Here is a 19,061-nt window from a genome sequence, read left to right on the forward strand (position 1 = left end):
CCCAAAGTGCTGGGTGGGATTACAGACATGAGCCACCGTGGCCGGCCAGGAAAACTTTCAACTTGGCTGCCTGGCTTCAAGAAATCAACATACGTATCCCTGCATAGCCAATACGTTTGACAGCATGCAATAAATTAAGAGCTATGTACATGGTTTTAATTCAATTCGTAATATTTTGCTTTTTCTCTGCCTGGGGCATGTTTTACTTTTATTGTGGGCCAAGAGGTAGACAGCAGGGATGTCAGGAAGCAGAGAGGAGTCGTCTAGACCCTCTAGGCAGGTCCCGGGTTTTTATTTTGAGTTCTGGGTTTTTGTTTTCTGATCCCGTAAGCGATATTCTTGCCACCCCTCACCTCTGCCCCAGTGAGGTATAAGCAAAGGAACAGGAAGAAAGGAAAAAAAGCAGTGCCCACGGTTGCCAGGCTCGTGCATTGACAGTTCTCTAGATTCCAGCCTCTCTGCCAGCATCGTGCCAAAGAAGACCCAACGTCAAGGGCACATGTTAACAGCTGAGCCCCGCTCCAGCCCGTTAGAAGGAGAAGCTTCCATGCTCAGAGGACTGCCTCAGCCCTCCTGACCCCTGGAGGTATCCCCTGTGATTTGCTTAACTTCACGTTTTCTCACCTCTGTCACTTCCGAAGTGACAGATGTCTAATTCTAAATCGTAGCAGTTAATGTACTTTCAAAGACTCGTTCCTGATCTTTTTCTGGGGGAGTACAAGGCAGACTTCAGAGATCAGTGCAGGTAAGCGCACAGATCCGTCCACGAAGGCGACAGAGGACAAGTGAGGCAGTACGTTTTCTTCAATGGAAACAGCATATCTTCAAAAGCTGGAGTCCAAACTGACTCTAATACCCCCTCGATGCCGCAGAATAAATGAGACAAAATGATGAAAGGCAGGGAGAAAACTCACGCTGAGAAAAATTAAAAGCATCCTGCAAATCAATTTTAGCATGACAGTTGATTTAAAGTGAAAGCATTTAATACAAATGTTCCACAAGGTGGCAGCCTTGCGTTTCCAAAATTTTTTAATCTGCCTTGCACACACCAAACATGGCTTCTTTCTTTCCTTTCCTTCTTTCTCTCTTTCTTTCATCTTCCTTTCCTTTCTTCTCGTTTTCTTTCTTTTTGTTTTAAGACGGGATTTCACCATGTTGGTCAGGCTGGTCTTGAACTCCCAACCTCAGGTGATCCGCCCACCTTGGCCTCCAAAGTGCTGTGATTACAGGTGTGAGCCACCGCGCTCGGCTCTTCTCTCTCTCTTTTTTTTTTTTTTTTTTTTTTTTTTTTTTTGAGATGAAGTCAGCCGGGCGCGGTGGCTCAAGCCTGTAATCCCAGCACTTTGGGAGGCCGAGGCGGGTGGATCACGAGGTCGAGAGATCGAGACCAACCATGGTCAACATGGTGAAACCCCGTCTCTACTAAAAATACAAAAAAATTAGCTGGGCATGGTGGTGCGTGCCTATAATCCCAGCTACTCAGGAGGCTGAGGCAGGAGAATTGCCTGAACCCAGGAGGCGGAGGTTGCGGTGAGCCGAGATCGCGCCATTGCACTCCAGCCTGGGTAACAAGAGCGAAACTCCATCTCAAAAAAAAAAAAAAAAAAAAAAAAAAAAAAAAAAAAAAAAGATGATTTGCTTAATGACGGAGAAGCATTGGGGGAGACTGGATTGACACGCCTCAGCTAAATATTGACCAACTCAGAGAAATGAGCACGTCACCACATTTACCATTATCACGTACTGTTTGCGTTTGCTTACATTTGGCAAGAAAGGAAATTAATGTTTGGAATCTCTAGGCAACATCTTGTTACTAATCAGGTTATTTCCTCGGCCTCATCAGCGTCAGATCTTTATTAAAACCGGCTCTATCCAAAGCACCCTGCTAGATGCTAGTCTTCTTTCTAGGACAGTTCTCTTGCCAAAAGGATGAAATGGGAGAAAATAGTTTGCTTATAGTACTTGCAACATCTGGACTTACATAATATTTAAACATTCAATTGTGGGTGAAAAAATATTAATAACTCCTTTATGCTTTGCAAAATGTCATATGAGCTCTTCCCCAAAACCTTATGATTCAAAAAGAATTAAAGGAATGATCATGGTAGCATCATTTCAAATACCAATTGAGAAACAACACCAATATCTAGCACCATGAAAATGGATAAACTGTGGTACAATTGTACAGAGAAATTCTAGGCAGCTGTTAAATGGTGAATGAGTAAATCAAGTTACTAAGGTTGCTGAGCTATTGGCTTTGTGATGATGGGGCGGGTCCCAGATCCTGCAGAACCGGGTTCCCTTTGCTGACTGGCGGCGTGCCATAGTGGGAGGAGGGCAGGGCTCGCTCCTCTCGGTGTTACTGTTATTTGTGTCTGCATTCAGCTTTCAGCCTGGCAGTGGTCAGTACCAGTCTCCGATTTTTTTTTTTTTAATGTTTTGTTTTGTTTTTGTTTTGCACTCCCGAAACCAGCCACATTGTGTCCTCTCCCCGCTCCCGCCACCCGCCCTGGCACTGACACCAGCTGCCAGGCGCCTCCTGGGCCAGGCAGGCCTTTGCGTCCAGCTTCCAGATTCGAATCCCCCAGCCTCTTCTTCCCTTCGTGCCCTGGCCCGGGGCGTGGGAGCTGCTTCCAGCATTTACTTTCTTCTTGGCTTCTTCACTCCTCTTAACACCTCTTCAACCAGCTCCTTCTATTAACTTTTTTTTCTGTTGAGCTCCCATTCCCCAGATCTGAAAAAAAAATTTATTGAAATACTGAATGTGGACCCTGACTCATACAATGACCATGTGCCAGCAACTACAGATATATAACACAGGAAAATAAGGAGGTAGAGGCATAGGAGACATGCATATATACATATTAGAGTATTTCTATATACATATTATATAAAATGCACATCTATACACATATAAGTACATATGTATTTATTACATGTACTATATTTAGACATATATATATAATTTCCTGCTGGGTGCAGTGGCTCACGCCTATAATCCCAGCACTTTGGGAGGCAGAGGCAGGTGTATCACCTGAGGTCAGGAGTTCAAGACCAGCCTGACCAATATGGTGAAACCCTGTCTCTACTAAAAAATACCAAAATTGGCTGGGCATGGTGGCTCACCCCTGTAATCCAAGCACTTTGGAATCCAAGGTGGGCAGGTCACCTGAGGTCAGGAGTTCAAGACCAGCCTGACCAACATGGTGAAACCCAGTCTTTATTAAAAAAAAAAAAAAAAAAAATTAGCCAGGCATGGTGGTGGACACCTGTAGTCCCAGCTACTTGGGAGGCTGAGACAGGAGAATTGCTTGCACCCAGGAGGCAAAAGTTGCAGTGAGCCAAGATTGCGCCATTACGATTCATCCTGGGAAACAGAGCGAGACTCTGTCTCACCAAAAAAAAAAAAAAAAAAATTCCTCTAATCTTCAATAAATGCTGTGAGAAAGGTACTATTATTCCTATTACACAGGAGGAGAAATTGAATCTCAGGGAGATTAGTCAATCTCTACAATGCATAGCTAATCAGTGGTAATGCTGAGATTTGAATCCAAATATCCCTGACTCCACAATCTATACCTTTCCCATATGCCTTAAAGTTGTTTAGACTTCAATTCAATTTATTCTTAACTGTGTTCTGCAATAAAACTCAGTCCTTAGGCTAATCAACAGCTCTCTCCTTACCTAATGGTGTAAGTAAATGTAACTATTCTAATAATTACTAGAGAATAAAATCACCATAATACAAGACTGCTTCTGTGATTGAAGTTAAGAGAAGGTTGAGAAAACGGTAGGAAAAGCATGGACATTTCTAACTTCAAGTTACTTGTCATTCATTCATTCAATTAATATGATACGGTGCCTATTATGTGCCTGAAGAAGAGCAGGACTCACAATGATAAGCAAAATAGAATTCGTCTTTCCTTTAAAAACCTTCCAGTCTAAGGAAAGTGACAGTTTTTAATTAAATAATCATACATAGGAGAAATACCTAACTATATAACACAGGGACTTAATATAGACTGGGTACTTCCCTACAAAGCCTGTTCCAAATCCCTCCCCCCTGCCACACACACACACACTCTAGAGCTTGGCATCTGCCCCTCTCAATGTCCGGGATGGCATGCCTACTCTGATTTTGTTTACCAGGAACTCGTCAGTTCTCAGTCCAAAGTGATCTTAGAGCAATACCACAGTAATAGAGAAATAGAGTTAGTGCAGCTACATAATGTTTTCTGAAAACCTGCTCTTCTGGTCATTTTACAACTTGCCTCCTATGTGACTTGTGACATTAATCAGTGTTTTCGGTGGCAGCCTGTTAGACCAGACTTTTCCTGTAGCCTAAATACAATCAGCAACCTATACCTGGACTGATCAGTGAACAATGGGCAGGAAGGTTTGTAAGGACAAAGTTCCAGAAATGCAGAAACAGAAAATCTAACCAAACCAGAAACTCACATAGTAATCAGGGCTGAGAATCTGTTTATCCCACAACCAGGATAGCTAAATCTCTAAACTCCCTTTTAGCAGCATTTCAGTAGTCAGGAAACAGATCATTAGACAACCCTGCAGCAGAGAAATAGACCTCGTGGAGTCAAAGTCCATTGATGGAAACGAAAAATTAGTGGGGGAAACTCACAGAGAAGCAGGCTTTCTGCCTGGCCTCGAAGTGCCTCCTCCCTAAGTCTTTATTAATTACTCTAATGATTGAACAAATTATTTTATATTCCTGCCTTAGGAAGTGGAATCTCTTTTGTTTTGGTTTTTCTCAACGGAGTCTCACTCTGTCGCCCAGTCTGGAATGCAGTGGCAGGATCTTGGCTCACTGCAACCTCCACTTCTTGGGTTCAAGTGATTCTTGTGCCTCAGCCTCCCAAGTAGCTGGGATTACAGGAGCATGCCACCACGCCAGCTACTTTTTGTATTTTTAGTAGAGACAGGGTTTCGCCATGTTGGCCAGGCTGGTCTCAAACTTCCAACCTCAGGTGATCTGTCCATCTCGGCCTCCCAAAGTGCTGGGATTACAGGCTTGAGCCACAGCACCCAGCTAGGAAGTTGAATCTAATTCCTCTTTTTTTGAGTGTGGCTGGACTTAATGACTGTTTTCTAATCAAGAATGTAGGGAAAGGAAAAAATGGTAACTTTATGGTGGAGGCAACATCTTAACCAAGTGATCAAGGTTAACATTACCATAAAAGTCACATTGAGGCTAGGCACAGTGGCTCACACCTGTAATCCCAGCACTTTGGGAGGCAGAGGCGGGTGGATCATGAGGTCAGAAGACTGAGACCATCCTGGCCAACACGGTGAAATCCCGTTTCCACTAAAAATACAAAAATTAGCTGGGTGGGTGGCATGCACCTGTAGTCCCAAGCTACTCGGAGGCTGAGGCAGGGGAATCTCTTGAACCTGGGAGGTGGAGGTTGCAGCGAGCCAAGATCGTGCCACTGTACTCCAGCCTGGTGACAGAGCAAGACTCCATGAAAATAAATAAATAAATAAAATAAATAAAAGACATTGATTATCAAATACACCTTGACACAACATGAGAAAAGCAAGTCACATCTCTGGTTTTCTTCTCAAAAATCCATAGCTCATCTGTTCAGACTTAATTTTTTAAAATCCATAATCCCATCCTAGTCATGAAAAAACATGAGACAAATCCAAATTAAGGGACATTCTACAAAATGCCCGACCAGTATTTTCTTGTTCTTTTTTTTTTTCAGGAGACTGTCTAGTCCACAAGGACTAGACAACTCGAAACTCCTTTGCAAGTCTGAGCGCTCTGCTGGGCTTAGAGCCAGTGGGTCTGGGGACCACCCGTCCTAGTGAGGCACCAGTCAGGGCAGCCAAGGGAGTGCATGCGTCACTCCTCCCCCAACGCCAGGCAGCACAGCTTGCAGCGCCAAAAGGGACCCTTCCTTCTACTAGAAGAGATGGAAAGGAAAAATAAAGAGGTCTTTGTCTTGCAACCTGGATGCAAGCTTGGCTGCAGTGGGATAAGGCACGGGCAGAGTCGTGAGGCCCCATCCCAGGCCTCAGCTCCCAGATGACATTTCTAGACACACCGTGGTCTGGAAGGGAAACTCACTGCCTTGAAGAGAAGGACCTAGTCCTGGCAGAATTCATCACCTGATGACTAAAGAGCCCTTGGGCCCTGAATACCCAGTGGCAGTAACCAGGTAATACACACCATGAGCCCTGGGTGAGACTTGAAATATGCTGGCTTCAGGTGTGACCTGCATATTCAAAGTTCTAGTGGCTACAAGAAGAGACTCCTGGCCGGGCATGGTGGCTTACACCTGTAATCCCAGCATTTTGGGAGGCCGAGGCAGGCGGATCACCTGAGGTCGGGAGTTCGAGACCAGCCTGACCAACATGGAGAAACCCTGTCTTTTTTAAAAATAAATAAATAAATAAATAAATAAATAAAAGAAGAAACTCCTTCTGCTCGAGAAAAGGAAAAGGGAAGCTTGCGGCTTAGATACTAGCTCAGTCACAGCGCGGGGGAGCGCCACAGGGATTTTCAGTCCTCAATTCTAGGCCTTGGCTCTTAGACAGCATCTCTGGACATACTCTGGGTCAGAGGGAAGCCCACTGCCTGAAGGGTGAGTCCCAGGATTGGCAGCATCACCATAAGCTGACCGAACAGCCCTTGGGCCTTAACCGAACATCAGCTGCACACTGACAGTACTCCCTGTGGGCCTGTGGTGGGGGTAGACAGGGGGAGAGAAAGGGCAATAAAGAGGAGGAAGAGCTTTGCCTTGTGGTTTAAGCCACAGTAGAATAGAGTGCCAGGTACATTTCTAAGGTTTCCCACTCCAGACCCTGGCTCCTGGACAGCGCCTCCGGACCCATCCAGAGTCTGGGGAACTCGCTGCCCTGAAGAGAAAGGATATGAGACCAACCGGCTGACTTCACTACCTGCTGACTATAGAGCCCTAGGGCCTTGAGAAGACACAGCGGGTAGCCAAGGACTGGTTACAGCAGGCCTTGGGCAAGACCAGTGCTGTGCTGGCTTCGGGTTTGATCCAGCACAGGCCCAGGGATGGTAGCCACAGGGGTGCTTATATTGTCACCATTTCCCCAACTCCAAGGAGCTCAGCCCAGAGAGAATGGCTCCATCTGTTAGGGAGAAAATAAGGGAAGAGAAACAAGAGTCTCTGCCTGACGATCCAGAGAATTCTCTAGATCACCAGCCAGAGACTGGTGATCCAGTCAAGACCACCAAGGTGGTTAGTCTACAAGTCTGTAAGAACCGCAGTGTTACTGGGCTTAGGCTGCCTCCTAATGCAGACACGGTTGCAGTGACCGAAAACTTAGATCACAACACTTAAGTCGCTTCACACTGAAAAGCCTTCCCAAGAAGGCCGGGTACAAACAAGCCCAGACTGCACAGATTATAATGAACAACGAAGACTTCAGTGACCAGACACCAACAAACATCCACGAGCATCAAGATCATCCAGGAAAGCATGGCTTCCTGAGACGGGGTTTTGCTCTTGCTGCCCAGGCTGGAGTGCAATGGTGCAATCTTGGCTCGCTGTAACCTCCATCTTCCGGGTTCATGCAATTCTCCCGCCTCAGCCTCCTGAGTAGCTGGGATTATGGGCACATGCAGCCACGTCAAGCTGATTTTTGTATTTTTTTGTAGAGATGGGGTTTCGCCATTTTCCCCAGATGGTCTCAAAATCAAGCTCCAGATTTTTTTTTTTTTTTTTTTTTTTTTGAGATAGAGTTTTGCTCTTGTTGCCCAGGCTGGAGTGCAATGGCACAATCTTGGCTCACCTCAACCTCTGCCTCCCCTGGTTTAAGTGATTCTCCTGCCTCAGCCTCCAGAGCAGCTGGGATTACAGGCGCCTGCCACCATACCCAGCTAATTTTTTGTATTTTTGGTAGAGATGGAGTTTCACCATGTTGGCCAAGCTGGTCTTGAACTCCAGACTTCAGGTGATCCACCCGCCTCAGCCTCCCAAAGTGCTGAGATTACAGGCATGAGCCACTGCATCTGGCCCATTTAAACAATTTTTAAATGTACACCAGTAACATTAATTACATTGACAATGTTATACAACCGTCACCACTACCTATATTCAAAATTTTTCTGGTATTTTTGTTGTTGTTGTTGTTTGTTTTGAGATGGAATCTTGCTCTGTTGCCCAGGCTGGAGTGCAGTGGTGCAATCCTGGCTCACTGCAAACCCCGCTTCCCAGGTTCAAGCGATTCTCCTGCCTCAACCTCCTGAGTAGCTGGGATTACAAGTGCACACCACCAGGCCTGTCTAATTTTTGTATTTTTAGTAGAGATGGGGTTTCATCCTGTTGGCCAAGCTGGTCTCAATTTCCTGACCTCATGATCCACCCACTTCGGCCTCCCAAAGTGTTGGGGTTACAGGTGTGAGCCACTGAGCCCAGCCTCAGTGTGAATTTTTATGGTGATGTTACCTTTGATCACTTGGTTAAGATGTTGTCTCCGAGTTAAGAGTTGCAGGTAGCGGTAGCGATGGACGCTCTGGATCGAGTAGTAAAGCCCAAAACGAAAAGAGCCAAGAGATTCCTTGAGAAGAGAGAACTGAAACTCAATGAAAATATTAAAAATGCCCTGCTGATTAAAGGGGGAAATGCAAATGCAACAGTGACACAAGTACTTAAAGATGTGTCTGCACTGAAAAAACCATACAGTGTACTGTATAAAGAGAAAAATATTACAAGACCTTTTGAGGATCAGACATCACTGGAATTCTTTTCAAAGAAGTCAGATTATTCTTTATTCATGTTTGGCTCCCATAATAAGAAGTGGCCAAATAATCTAGTCATAGGTCGCATGTATGACTACCATGTGCTGGATATGATTGAATTCGGTATTGAGAATTTTGTTTCTCTAAAAGACGTTAAGAACAGTAAATGCCCTGAGGGAACAAAACTCATGTTAATATTTGCTGGTGATGATTTTGATGTAGCAGAAGATTATAGAAGACTAAAAAGTCTTCTTGTTGATTTCTTCAGAGGTCGCACAGTGTCAAATATCCGCCTGGCTGGATTAAAATATGTTCTGCACTTCACTGCACTGAATGGGAAGATTTACTTTCTTACTTTCTTTTCTTTTCTTTTCTTTTCTTTTTTTTTTGAGATGGAGTTTCACTCTTGTTACCCAGGCTGGAGTGCAATGGCGTGATCTCGGCTCACCGCAACCTCCATCTCCTGGGTTCAAGCAATTCTCCTGCCTCAGCCTCCCGAGTAGCTGGGATTACAGGCGTGCGCCACCATGCCCAACTAATTTTTGTATTTTTAGTAGAGACGGGGTTTCACCATGTTGACCAGGATGGTCTCCATCTCTTGACCTTGTGATCCACCCGCCTCGGCCTCCCAAAGTGCTGGGATTACAGGCGTGAGCCACCGCGCCCGGCCCGCATAATTGATTCTTTAAATTGCAGGGGTTCACCACTTAACCCTTGCCTTGCATGGTTTTGTTTATTACCTGATATCTCACTGCCACAAAGACTCCATTCTATTAGTCTTATGATCTCTATTTTACCATCGATGCTGGTCAGTTGTATTTAAACCACAAAAGGGAGGGGCTATAATGAGGCATGTGACCCTACCATCCCATCATGGCCCAATGCTCGGTTTTTAAGGTTTCTGTAGGGTCCTCTTGGGCCAAGAGGTGGTCTGATCAATCAGGTGGGGGGTTATTGTTTTTTCTTACCCTTTAGCAGGAAGCCAGCTCTGAGGGAGAGGTGGGGAATCCAGGGTGAGGAGGAAGGAGCCAAATTTTGCAGGCAGAGCTCCCAGATGCAAGAGCATGGCCTGTGCAAATGTGTGCTGAGGTTCACAGAGAAGAAAGGCAGCCTTGAGCAGGCCATCTAGAAGGAAGGGCGGTGGAGGTGAGGTGGGGCAGGAAGGGAGGTGAGCTTCAGGGCCTGGGAAGCCCTCCTGAATGCCCCATCATTCGGACCATCCAAGCGTGTGAAGCGGATTTAATTTTCTAAAGGCTCATTCTGCAGACCGGAGGCAAACAGAAAACAAAGAACCAAAGCTACATGAGAGTCAAGATTTTCTCTCTGTTCCCTAGTGCTTAGCACAAAGAAGGTTATCAGAACAGGTTTGTTGCTGGTCGAGCACAGGAATGGAGTGTTTACAGAGGGCTGGAGGAGGTCAGGGGCCTGTGGGGGCAGCAGCGGGGAGGCTGTGAGCTAATCCAGGTGAGAGTTGAGGCCAGGATGTACACAGAGGAAGGTTAAAGGAGTGAGCAAACTGGGTTTCCAGCTACAGATAACGCCTCTGCTTCCTGAACCGGCTCCTCGTCCCTTCTCTCCTTCCTCATCCCACCCTAAACCTGCTAACTTGTTCCTTCTCTCCCTCCCCAGTGCATCACTAAACAGTGTGGGCTTGCAATTTTCAGTAACTCACCTGCTCCTAAAGCAAGACATGGCCCTTCTGAAGTTCTCAAAGAATATTTTGATAGTTGGTAGTGTAGGGGAGAAAAGATTTCTCATCCAGTGCAAATTTCATAGCTGAGGCACCTGTCATAAAAGACAGATTAACAAGAGAAAAGCATACACATTTATTTAAGTGGTTTTTTTGGTTTGTTTATTTTGAGACGGAGTTTCGCTCTCGTTGTCCAGGCTGGAGTGCAATGGTGCGATCTTGGCTCACAACCTCTGGCTCCCAGATTCAAGTGATTCTCCTGCCTCAGCCTCTCAAGTAGCTGGGATTACAGGCATGTGCCACCATGCCCGGCTAATTTTGTATTTTTAGTAGAGACGGAGTTTCTCCACGTTGGTCAGGCTGGTCTCGAACTCCCGACGTCAGGTGATCTGCTCACCTCGGCCTCCCAAAATGCTGGGATTACAGGCGTGAGCCACTGTGCCCAGCCCATTTATTTAAGTTTTATATGACACAGGAGCCTTTAGAAATGAAAACCCAAAAAACAGGACACACTGTGTTTTGTACGGACAGTCACATAGAAGTATGATTGGAGGACAAAGGTTTCTGTAGGGTCCTCTTGGCCAAGAGGGATCTGATCAGTCAGGTAGGGGGTTATTTTTATTTCTGTCTTTTTTTTTTTTTTTTTTTTTTTTGAGGCGGAGTTTCGCTCTTGTTACCCAGGCTGGAGTGCAATGGCGTGATCTTGACTCACCGCAACCTCCACCTCCTGGGTTCAGGCCATTCTCCTGCCTCAGCCTCCTGAGTAGCTGGGATTACAGGCACGAGCCACCATGCCCAGCTACTTTTTTGTATTTTTAGTAGAGACGGGGTTTCACCATATTGACCAGGATGGTCTCGATCTCTCGACCTCGTGATCCACCCGCCTCGGCCTCCCAAAGTGCTGGGATGACAGGCTTGAGCCACCGCGCCCGGCTATTTTTATTTCTTATCCCTTAGTAGGCAGCCAGGTCTGAGGGAATGGGTGGGGAACCCAGGCTGTGGAGGAAGGGGCCAAAATTTTGCAGGCAGAGCTCCCAGATGGAACAGCATGACCTGTGCAAATGTGTGCAGAGGTTCACAGAAAAGAACCCCGGGCAGGCCATCTAGAAGAAAGGGTGGTGGAGATTAGGTGGGGCGTGATCTAGTACACAAAGGGGTATGATCTAATAGCATTGCCATGTTTTGGAGTACAGTGGGTACATCAAAGCTGGTCTGAAGTCGCGGGCTGCTCTCTTATCACCTTCTCCACCACCACAAATCAAGGTCAGGCTACCATCATCTCTTACCTCTATGACTGCAACAGACTCCCAACTGGTCTCCCTGCCTTTAGGCTTTCCTCCCTCCAATCTGTTCTTCCTACCACAACCAGAGTGACTGTTATAAAATGTAATTCTGCTCACATCACTACACTGCCTAAAGTCTTTAAATGATTCCCTGTTGTCAAACCCAGTAGCAAAGACAGAGTGAAATCACAAGCCCAACATGGAAACAGAAGGAAGGATTTTAAGACACTGGCTCCTATTACTCACAAACAAAAGAACATTAATTCATGTCTGTAACCATTTCTGACAGAGGGAGTCCCAAAAGAATAAAAATATTACCTCCTCAAAAATGTGTCTGTCCTCACTGTACAAGGACACAGATCACAATCTTCTTAGAATATGTGGCAGTCATTTAGAAATCAGAAACTGGCCAGGCACAGTGACTCACACCTGTAATCCCAGCACTTTCGGAGGCCGAGGCAGGCAGATCACAAGGTCAAGAGTTCGAGACCATTCTGGCCAACATGGTGAAACCCCATTTCTACTAAAAATACAAAAAATCAGCTGGATGTGGTGGCATGTGCCTGTTATCCCAGCTACTCCGGAGGCTGAGGCAGAAGAATTGATTGAACCAGGGAGTTGGAGGTTGCAATGAGCCGAGATCGTGCCACTGCACTCCAGCCTGGTGACAGAGTGAGACTCTGTCTCAAAAAAAGCAAAGAAATGAAAAACTAAAGTAATCTGGTTGGTGACTGGAAGCTAGGAGGAGTAACTGGATAACAATAGAAAACTTCAAATATTCGTTCAACAATTTCTTACTAAATCTTTCCTACTACAAGTCACTGGGGATGTGCAAGAAATACTTTCTACCTTCCAGAACCTTACAAGGTAGTGAGCAAGATCACACATTTCTTTCTTTCTTTCTTTCTTTCTTTTCTTTTCTTTTTTTTTTTTTTTTTTTTTTGAGACACAGTCTCACTCTATTGCCCAGGCTGGAGTGCAGTGGTGCAATCTCGGCTCACTGCAACCTCTGCCACCCAGGTTCAAGCAATTCTCCTAACTCAGCCTCCCGAGTAGCTGGGATTACAGGCGCCTGCCACCATGCCCGGTTAATTTTTGTATTTTTAGTAGAGATGGGGTTTCACCATGTTGGCCAGGCTGGTCTTGAACTTCTGACTTCGTGATCCACCCACCTTGACTTCCTAAAGTGCTGGGATTACAGGCGTGAGCCACCACGCCCAGCCAAGATCACACATTTCAGTGAATATCAAGACTATTGGATGGTCGCGGTGAAGCCAGTGATTACGCCTGTGATCCCAGCACTTTGGGAGGTCAAGGGAGGCGAATCACTTGACTCCAAGGGTCTGAGACCAGCCTGACCAACATGGCGAAAACAAGTCTCCATTAAAAAGAGGAAATACAGGCTGCACGTAGTGGTGCACGCCTGTAATCCCAGCTGCTCAGGAGGCTAAGGCACGAGAATCACTTGAAGCTGGGAGGTGGATGTTGCAGTGAGCCAAGATCACACGACTACACTCCGGGCACGGTGGCTCACGCCTGTAATCTCAGCACTTTAGGAGGCCAAAGCAGGCGGATCACCTGAGGTCAGGAGTTCGAGACCAGCCTGGCCAACATGGTGAAACCCCACCTCTTAAAAAAATAAAAATTAAAAAAAGACCCACTGTGCTCTCCTGTTAATGGCAGGCGGTGGCCTCTGAGGGGGTCGCAGATAACTGCTTTCCTCTGGGGGAAAAGTCTCCCCTATCTCCCACTTTCTCATGCCTGTGGTACCGCCCAATCGTTCCCAGAAGGCTGGCCCCGGCGGGGGGGGTCACTCAGTTCGGCAACAAGTACATCCAGCAGACCAAGCCCCTCACCCTGGAGCTTACCATCAACCTGTACCCTCTTACCAATTATACTTTTGGTACAAACGAGCCCCTCTATGAGAAGGACAGCTCTGTTGCAGCCAGATTTCAGCGCATGAGGGAAGAATTTGATAAAATTGGAATGAGGAGGACTGTAGAAGGGGTTCTGATTGTACATGAGCACTGGCTACCCCATGCTGCTACAGCTGGGAACAACTTTCTTCAAACTACCTGGTGGTGAACTTAACCCAGGAGAAGATGAAGTTGAAGGACAAAAACGCTTAATGACAGCGATACTGGGTCGTCAGAATGGAGTTCTGCAAGACTGGGTCATTGACGACTGCATTGGTAACTGGTGGAGACCAATTTTGAACCTCCTCAGTATCCATATATTCCTGCACATATTACAATGCCTAAGGAACATAAGTTGTTTCTGGTTCAGCTTCAAGAAAAAGCCTTGTTTACCATCCCTAAAAATTATAAGCTGGTAGCTGCACCATTGTTTGAATTGTATGACAATGCACCAGGATATGGACCCATCATTTCTAGTCTTTGAGCAGGTTCAATTTTATATACTACTGAATTCCTGCGCAGTGGAGAAGTTAAAGGAGCTGCTTGTCTCTGTGAGCACAGCTATACACAGTGTAGAATAAATGTGGTAGAAAAGGTTTTTCGTTTCATCTCTTTTGCGATCCCTAAATTGCCACCTACTTTCTATTGTTTGAACAGCAAAATTAATATGAAGAACTAGATAGCGGTATAAACAAATGTGATAATGTTTATTTGCTTTTGGTTCTACTCATACTTTTTTGTACAACGTTAAAGCAAATGGACTTCCTTTTTAATTTTAATTTTTCATTAAACTTCTAAAATTCTTTTTTTTTTTTTTTTAAAGATGGGGTTTCACCATGATGGCCAGGCTGGTCTTGAACTCCTGACCTAAGGTGATCCACCCACCTCGGCCTCCCAAAGTGCTAGGATTACAGGCATAAGCCACCACACCTGGCCAATTTCTAAAATTCTTATAGGTGAGGATCATTCCCCACCCCCACCTTAGGCTGGTGAATGTCACAACACAGTGACAGGTTTAGGTTAGTCAAGTTTATTGGACCCTTGCTTTGATACCATTCTTGGGCACATACTCCAAGACTGTATCAGATTTTTGTGATGAAGAGCTTCCATTACTCTTGAAAACTTTGTCTGATAGAGTTCAAGGTACAACTCCTAAATGAGTTGTGTTACAGAGATTTCCCAGTACAATTCACTGAGCAGTAAGTACATTTTATAACCATTCAGGCCTTGGTTTGCAAGCAACAGACCTTAAACATACAGGAAACTATTAAAATTGGCTAAATCACCAATCATAGGAATTGGTGTAAGAAGAGACTCATTTAGAGCTCAGAATTTTCTTCACGTAATGGGGGTATTAATCATTTGAGCTGTTGTGAAATTATGTGTCTTATTCTTAAAGCCATGGTAAAAATAGTGATCTGTGAAGGAAATTTCTTTTTTTTTTTTTTTGAGACGGAGTTCCGCTCTTGTTACCCAGGCTGGAGTGCAATGGCGCGATCTCGGCTCACCACAACTTCCGCCTCCTGGGTTCAGGCAATTCTCCTGCCTCAGCCTCCTGAGTGGCTGGGATTACAGGCACGTGCCACCATGCCCAGCTAATTTTTTTGTATTTTTAGTAGAGACGGGGTTTCACCATGTTGACCAGGATGGTCTCTATCTCTTGACCTCGTGATCCACCCGCCTCAGCCTCCCAAAGTGCTGGGACTACAGGCTTGAGCCACTGAGCCTGGCCTGTGAAGGAAATTTCTAAAAGTGGATGTATTAGGTTTTGAACTCTGAGATTGCACAAATATTCAATGAACTTGAAGTTATATACTTAGAGAAGAAAATTTGGTGTTAACAAATGACAGCCTTCAAAAATATTTTATAATAATGTGAATCCACCGAAAACTGGGGGCAAGGCAGAGGACAGATTTTGTCAGCGTAAGAAAAAAATACCAAACTTTAAAAACTTAATTTTTTTTTTTGAGACGGAGTGGGATTACAGGCACGTGCCACCATGCCCAGCTAATTTTTTGTATTTTTAGTAGAGACGGGGTTTCACCATGTTGACCAGGATGATCTCGATCTCTTGACCTCGTGATCCACCCGCCTTGGCCTCCCAAAGTGCTGGGATTACAGGTTTGAGCCACCGCGCCCGGCCAGCAGCATGATTTTGATATGCAGAGATGACACGGAGGAGAAAGGGCTTTATGTTCTTCCATGTCCATCCAAATTCTTTTTTTTTTTTTTTTTTATTTGAGACGGAGTTTCACTCTTGTTGCCCAGGTTGGAGTGCAATGGCGCAATCTCGGCTCACCGCAACCTCCGCCTCCTGGGTTCAGGCAATTCTCCTGCCTCAGCCTCCTGAGTAGCTGGGATTACAGGCACACGCCACCATGCCCAGCTAATTTTTAGTATTTTTAGTAGAGACGGGGTTTCACCATGTTGACCAGGATGGTTTCGATCTCTTGACCTCGTGATCCACCCGCCTCGGCCTCCCAAAGTGCTGGGATTACAGGCTTGAGCCACCGCGCCCGGCGTCCATCCAAATTCTATGCTGAGGTCTAACCCTCCGAAGCAGCCTCTCTGGAAAACTAGTTGAACTTGAACCACTTGAATCCCCTGAACCTACTGTCGACTTGGCCACTAACTAATATGACTTCTAAGGCACAAAATCAGGGAGAACAGAATCTTTTATACATGCTTTGTTACTTCAAGCAGCAGTGTGCAATGGTTAAACAGTTACTTGCTTTTACTATATTTCTGTGATGCTGTAATGAGAGAAGTCTTTTTCACGGAGACTTTTGTGAGCGGTAGCTAACTAAAAACTCATTGTACTCGGTGGCTCACACCTGTAATCTCAGCACTTCTTTGGGAGGCGGAGGTGGGGGTGGGATTCCTTGAGCCTTGGAGTTCAGGGCCAGTCTGGCAACAGGGCGAAACCTAATTTTTACACAAAATACAAAAATTAGCCAGGCATGGTGGCACACCTGTAGTCTGGCAACTCTGGAGGCTGAAGCAGGAGGAGTGCTTTAGCCCAGGAAGTCGAGGCTTCCTTCAGTGAGCCCAGATTTGCGCCACTGCACTCCAGCTTGGGCGACAGAGCGAGAAGACCCTGTTTCAAAAAACAAACAGAAAAACTAATTCTAACCAAAACTGGCATGCTAATAGCAGGAAGTGGTGTTAAGAATGTGGTCTGGAATCCCTTCTACTGCGTCTGACCTTGCATTATGAAATCTTCACAGTGATGCTTCTAGGTTCTATATGATTATTGTCATTGCTTAGCAATCTCTAGTCGTAAATAAATTCCGTAAATTTCCGTAGTCGTTTGCGGGGCAAGGAGAGGGCCATTTACTTGCTCTTTCCTTCTCGCTACTCAATCTTAAATATGGGTTCCGAATCAAACTGACGGACCCTACCTACAAGGCTTCCACCCCAAATTGCAGCTATCTACCATTCCCTCTTCAAGAAAGGGACGGGTTCCGCAGAGATGGACATCAAAATCACAGGAGGAGCCTTCTAACAAGGCGCATTCCCAGCGCCCGGAGTGGGGAATGGCCTCGTCACGTGTGAATCAGTGCCCCAGCTACTTGGTGTCCAGGAACGCCAGTGGAGCGTGTTCTGTACACAGAGAGGCCCAAGATCCACACATCAGCTAAAGAATCATTTCCATAGCCTCCTTCCCCCCAATAGTCTAGATCCACAAAACCCATCCCCCATCTCCCCCATCCATCAGCGGTTGCCCCTCGCCTCTCCTTCCCCAGCCTCCCGAGACCGCCCCGCCCGGCGGCTTCCAGCTCGCCACGCCCCATGGGCGGTCCCGAGCTTCGGCCCCGCCCCCTCCCCGCGTCCCCGGCGCCGAAGCCCCGCCCCTGACGGCGCCGAAGCCCCGCCCCTGACGGCGCCGAGACCGTGGGCGGCCAGCGGCCAGCGGCCCGCGGAGGGCGGGCGGGGACGGACGCGGGGGGAGGGGGGCGGCGGGATGTGGGGCGGGGGCGGGACCTGGCCGGGCGCCGGGACCGGAGGAGTCCCGGCGGCGCCGGGGACTTTTGCTCCCACAAGCCCTGCCTCGGAGGCGGGGGAGCCGGTCCAGGAGCCGCCCGGGGCCTCGGAGTCGCCGCCGTCGGGGCTCCCGCGCTCCCCAGAACAGTGGGACGCGGGGCTCCGCAGCCGCCGACAGAACATGGCGCCCTGGACGCTGTGGCGCTGCTGCCAGCGCGTCGTGGGCTGGGTGCCAGTGCTCTTCATCACCTTCGTGGTCGTGTGGTCCTACTACGCGTACGTGGTGGAGCTGTGCGTGTGTGAGTACCGTCCCCGGGGACGGCGGCGGGCGCGGGCCGCGGCGTGGGCGGGAGCCGGGCCCCTCGGGAACCCGCGCGGGACGCCGGGCGTCCGGCCCCGAACGTGCTCGGGGGCGCCGGGGCCGCCGCCCCCGCCGCTGTGGTCGAGCCTGCGGCGCGGCCCGGGGGTGGCCGGGGGCTTCCCCGGTGCGGGTCCGGCCCACGGAGGCCCCGAGCGCTTCCTGGTTTCCGCCGACACCCGGCGCTCGGCGTCCTTCCGCGAAGGAATGTGCAGGACGGGGGAGGTGGAGCTTAGAAGGTGCAGGTTGCGGTCGTGGCCTTTTTGGCTTCTGTTCAGTTTTTAAGAAATCTGTTCCTTGTGGACCGTTTTGATTCAGGCAGCGCGAGAAGAAACGCCTGTGACCTGCGGAGCCGGCCGCGGCGGCTGGGGGAAGGGAGGGGTGTCTGTCGGCGGCCTCGGGCGGGGGGCGGGTCCGACCTGGGGGCGAGTCCGCTGCCGCTGCGGATTCCCGGTGGAATCTGACTCCTTGTGAAGTTCACTTTATTTCTACTCTGAATCCACCCGACTTCTGCAAAACGTTGTTTGAAGGCAGAAAGAATCGGTGGGAAGATACATAACCCGATTATCTTTTTCTTGGCTGATTATTAAGGAGGCTTCTATTTCTTATCTTTTACCTCTTATTTTCATTACTTCCATTTCCCTAAATACTTCTTAGCACAAAATTCTCACCTGGTTCCCTGGAAAAAAGGAGTAGCATTGCAGTGTACTTCAAGGATTTAACCTACTGGCTTGACCTGCTTGCCTTTAAGATGGAAGGAAATTGGTTGTCGTTAATCAAAACACTGTTTAGGAGTGACTGCCGTATTTGTGATATTGGACAATTGCTCCAAGATGGTTTTGTCTTCAGTAAATTGTTCTTACGCTTTGAGTATGTGGGTATTTTGCATTTAAACCGGCCTCCTCTGGATGTTTCTGTATACATCTGCTGCCTGTATAAATTTTTAATGAAAACTTAGGACCAAATGGTAAGTGGGGTTTGTAAAAGTAATCCCTTGTTATTCCAGAATGATCTAGTCTTAGTCCTTAGACTGAATCTACCATTTTGTGAAGGACTGTTATCAGTATTCTTTGAATAAAGAACCGCATCAGCT

General features: G+C 47.2%; 1 protein-coding gene and 2 pseudogenes across 5 annotated transcripts in view; all 3 read left to right on the forward strand.

Moving 5' to 3' along the window:
- The first annotated feature begins 8,475 nt into the window (after window positions 1-8,475).
- Window positions 8,476-9,866, forward strand: LOC101034257 (ribosome production factor 2 homolog pseudogene; annotated as a pseudogene).
- A 3,601-nt stretch (window positions 9,867-13,467) lies between these two features.
- On the forward strand, window positions 13,468-14,194 carry LOC101034568 (cleavage and polyadenylation specificity factor subunit 5 pseudogene; annotated as a pseudogene).
- Window positions 14,195-17,598: 3,404 nt separating this feature from the next.
- The window catches only part of ZDHHC20 (zDHHC palmitoyltransferase 20), a 73,831-nt gene continuing 72,368 nt past the window's right edge, over window positions 17,599-19,061 (forward strand). For 3 of the 5 annotated variants that reach the window (XM_039473380.2, XM_039473384.2, XM_039473383.2), the window contains exon 1: window positions 17,599-17,909. In XM_039473380.2, the coding sequence (XP_039329314.1) occupies window positions 17,792-17,909 (118 nt within the window). In that variant the 5' untranslated portion in view covers window positions 17,599-17,791. The remainder of the gene's footprint in view (window positions 17,910-19,061) is intronic. The other 2 variants (XM_039473379.2, XM_039473381.2) reach the window with 1 other exon arrangement.

The sequence above is a fragment of the Saimiri boliviensis genome, chromosome 16, assembly GCF_048565385.1.
Source record: "Saimiri boliviensis isolate mSaiBol1 chromosome 16, mSaiBol1.pri, whole genome shotgun sequence".
Classification (NCBI taxonomy): Eukaryota; Metazoa; Chordata; class Mammalia; order Primates; family Cebidae; genus Saimiri; species Saimiri boliviensis.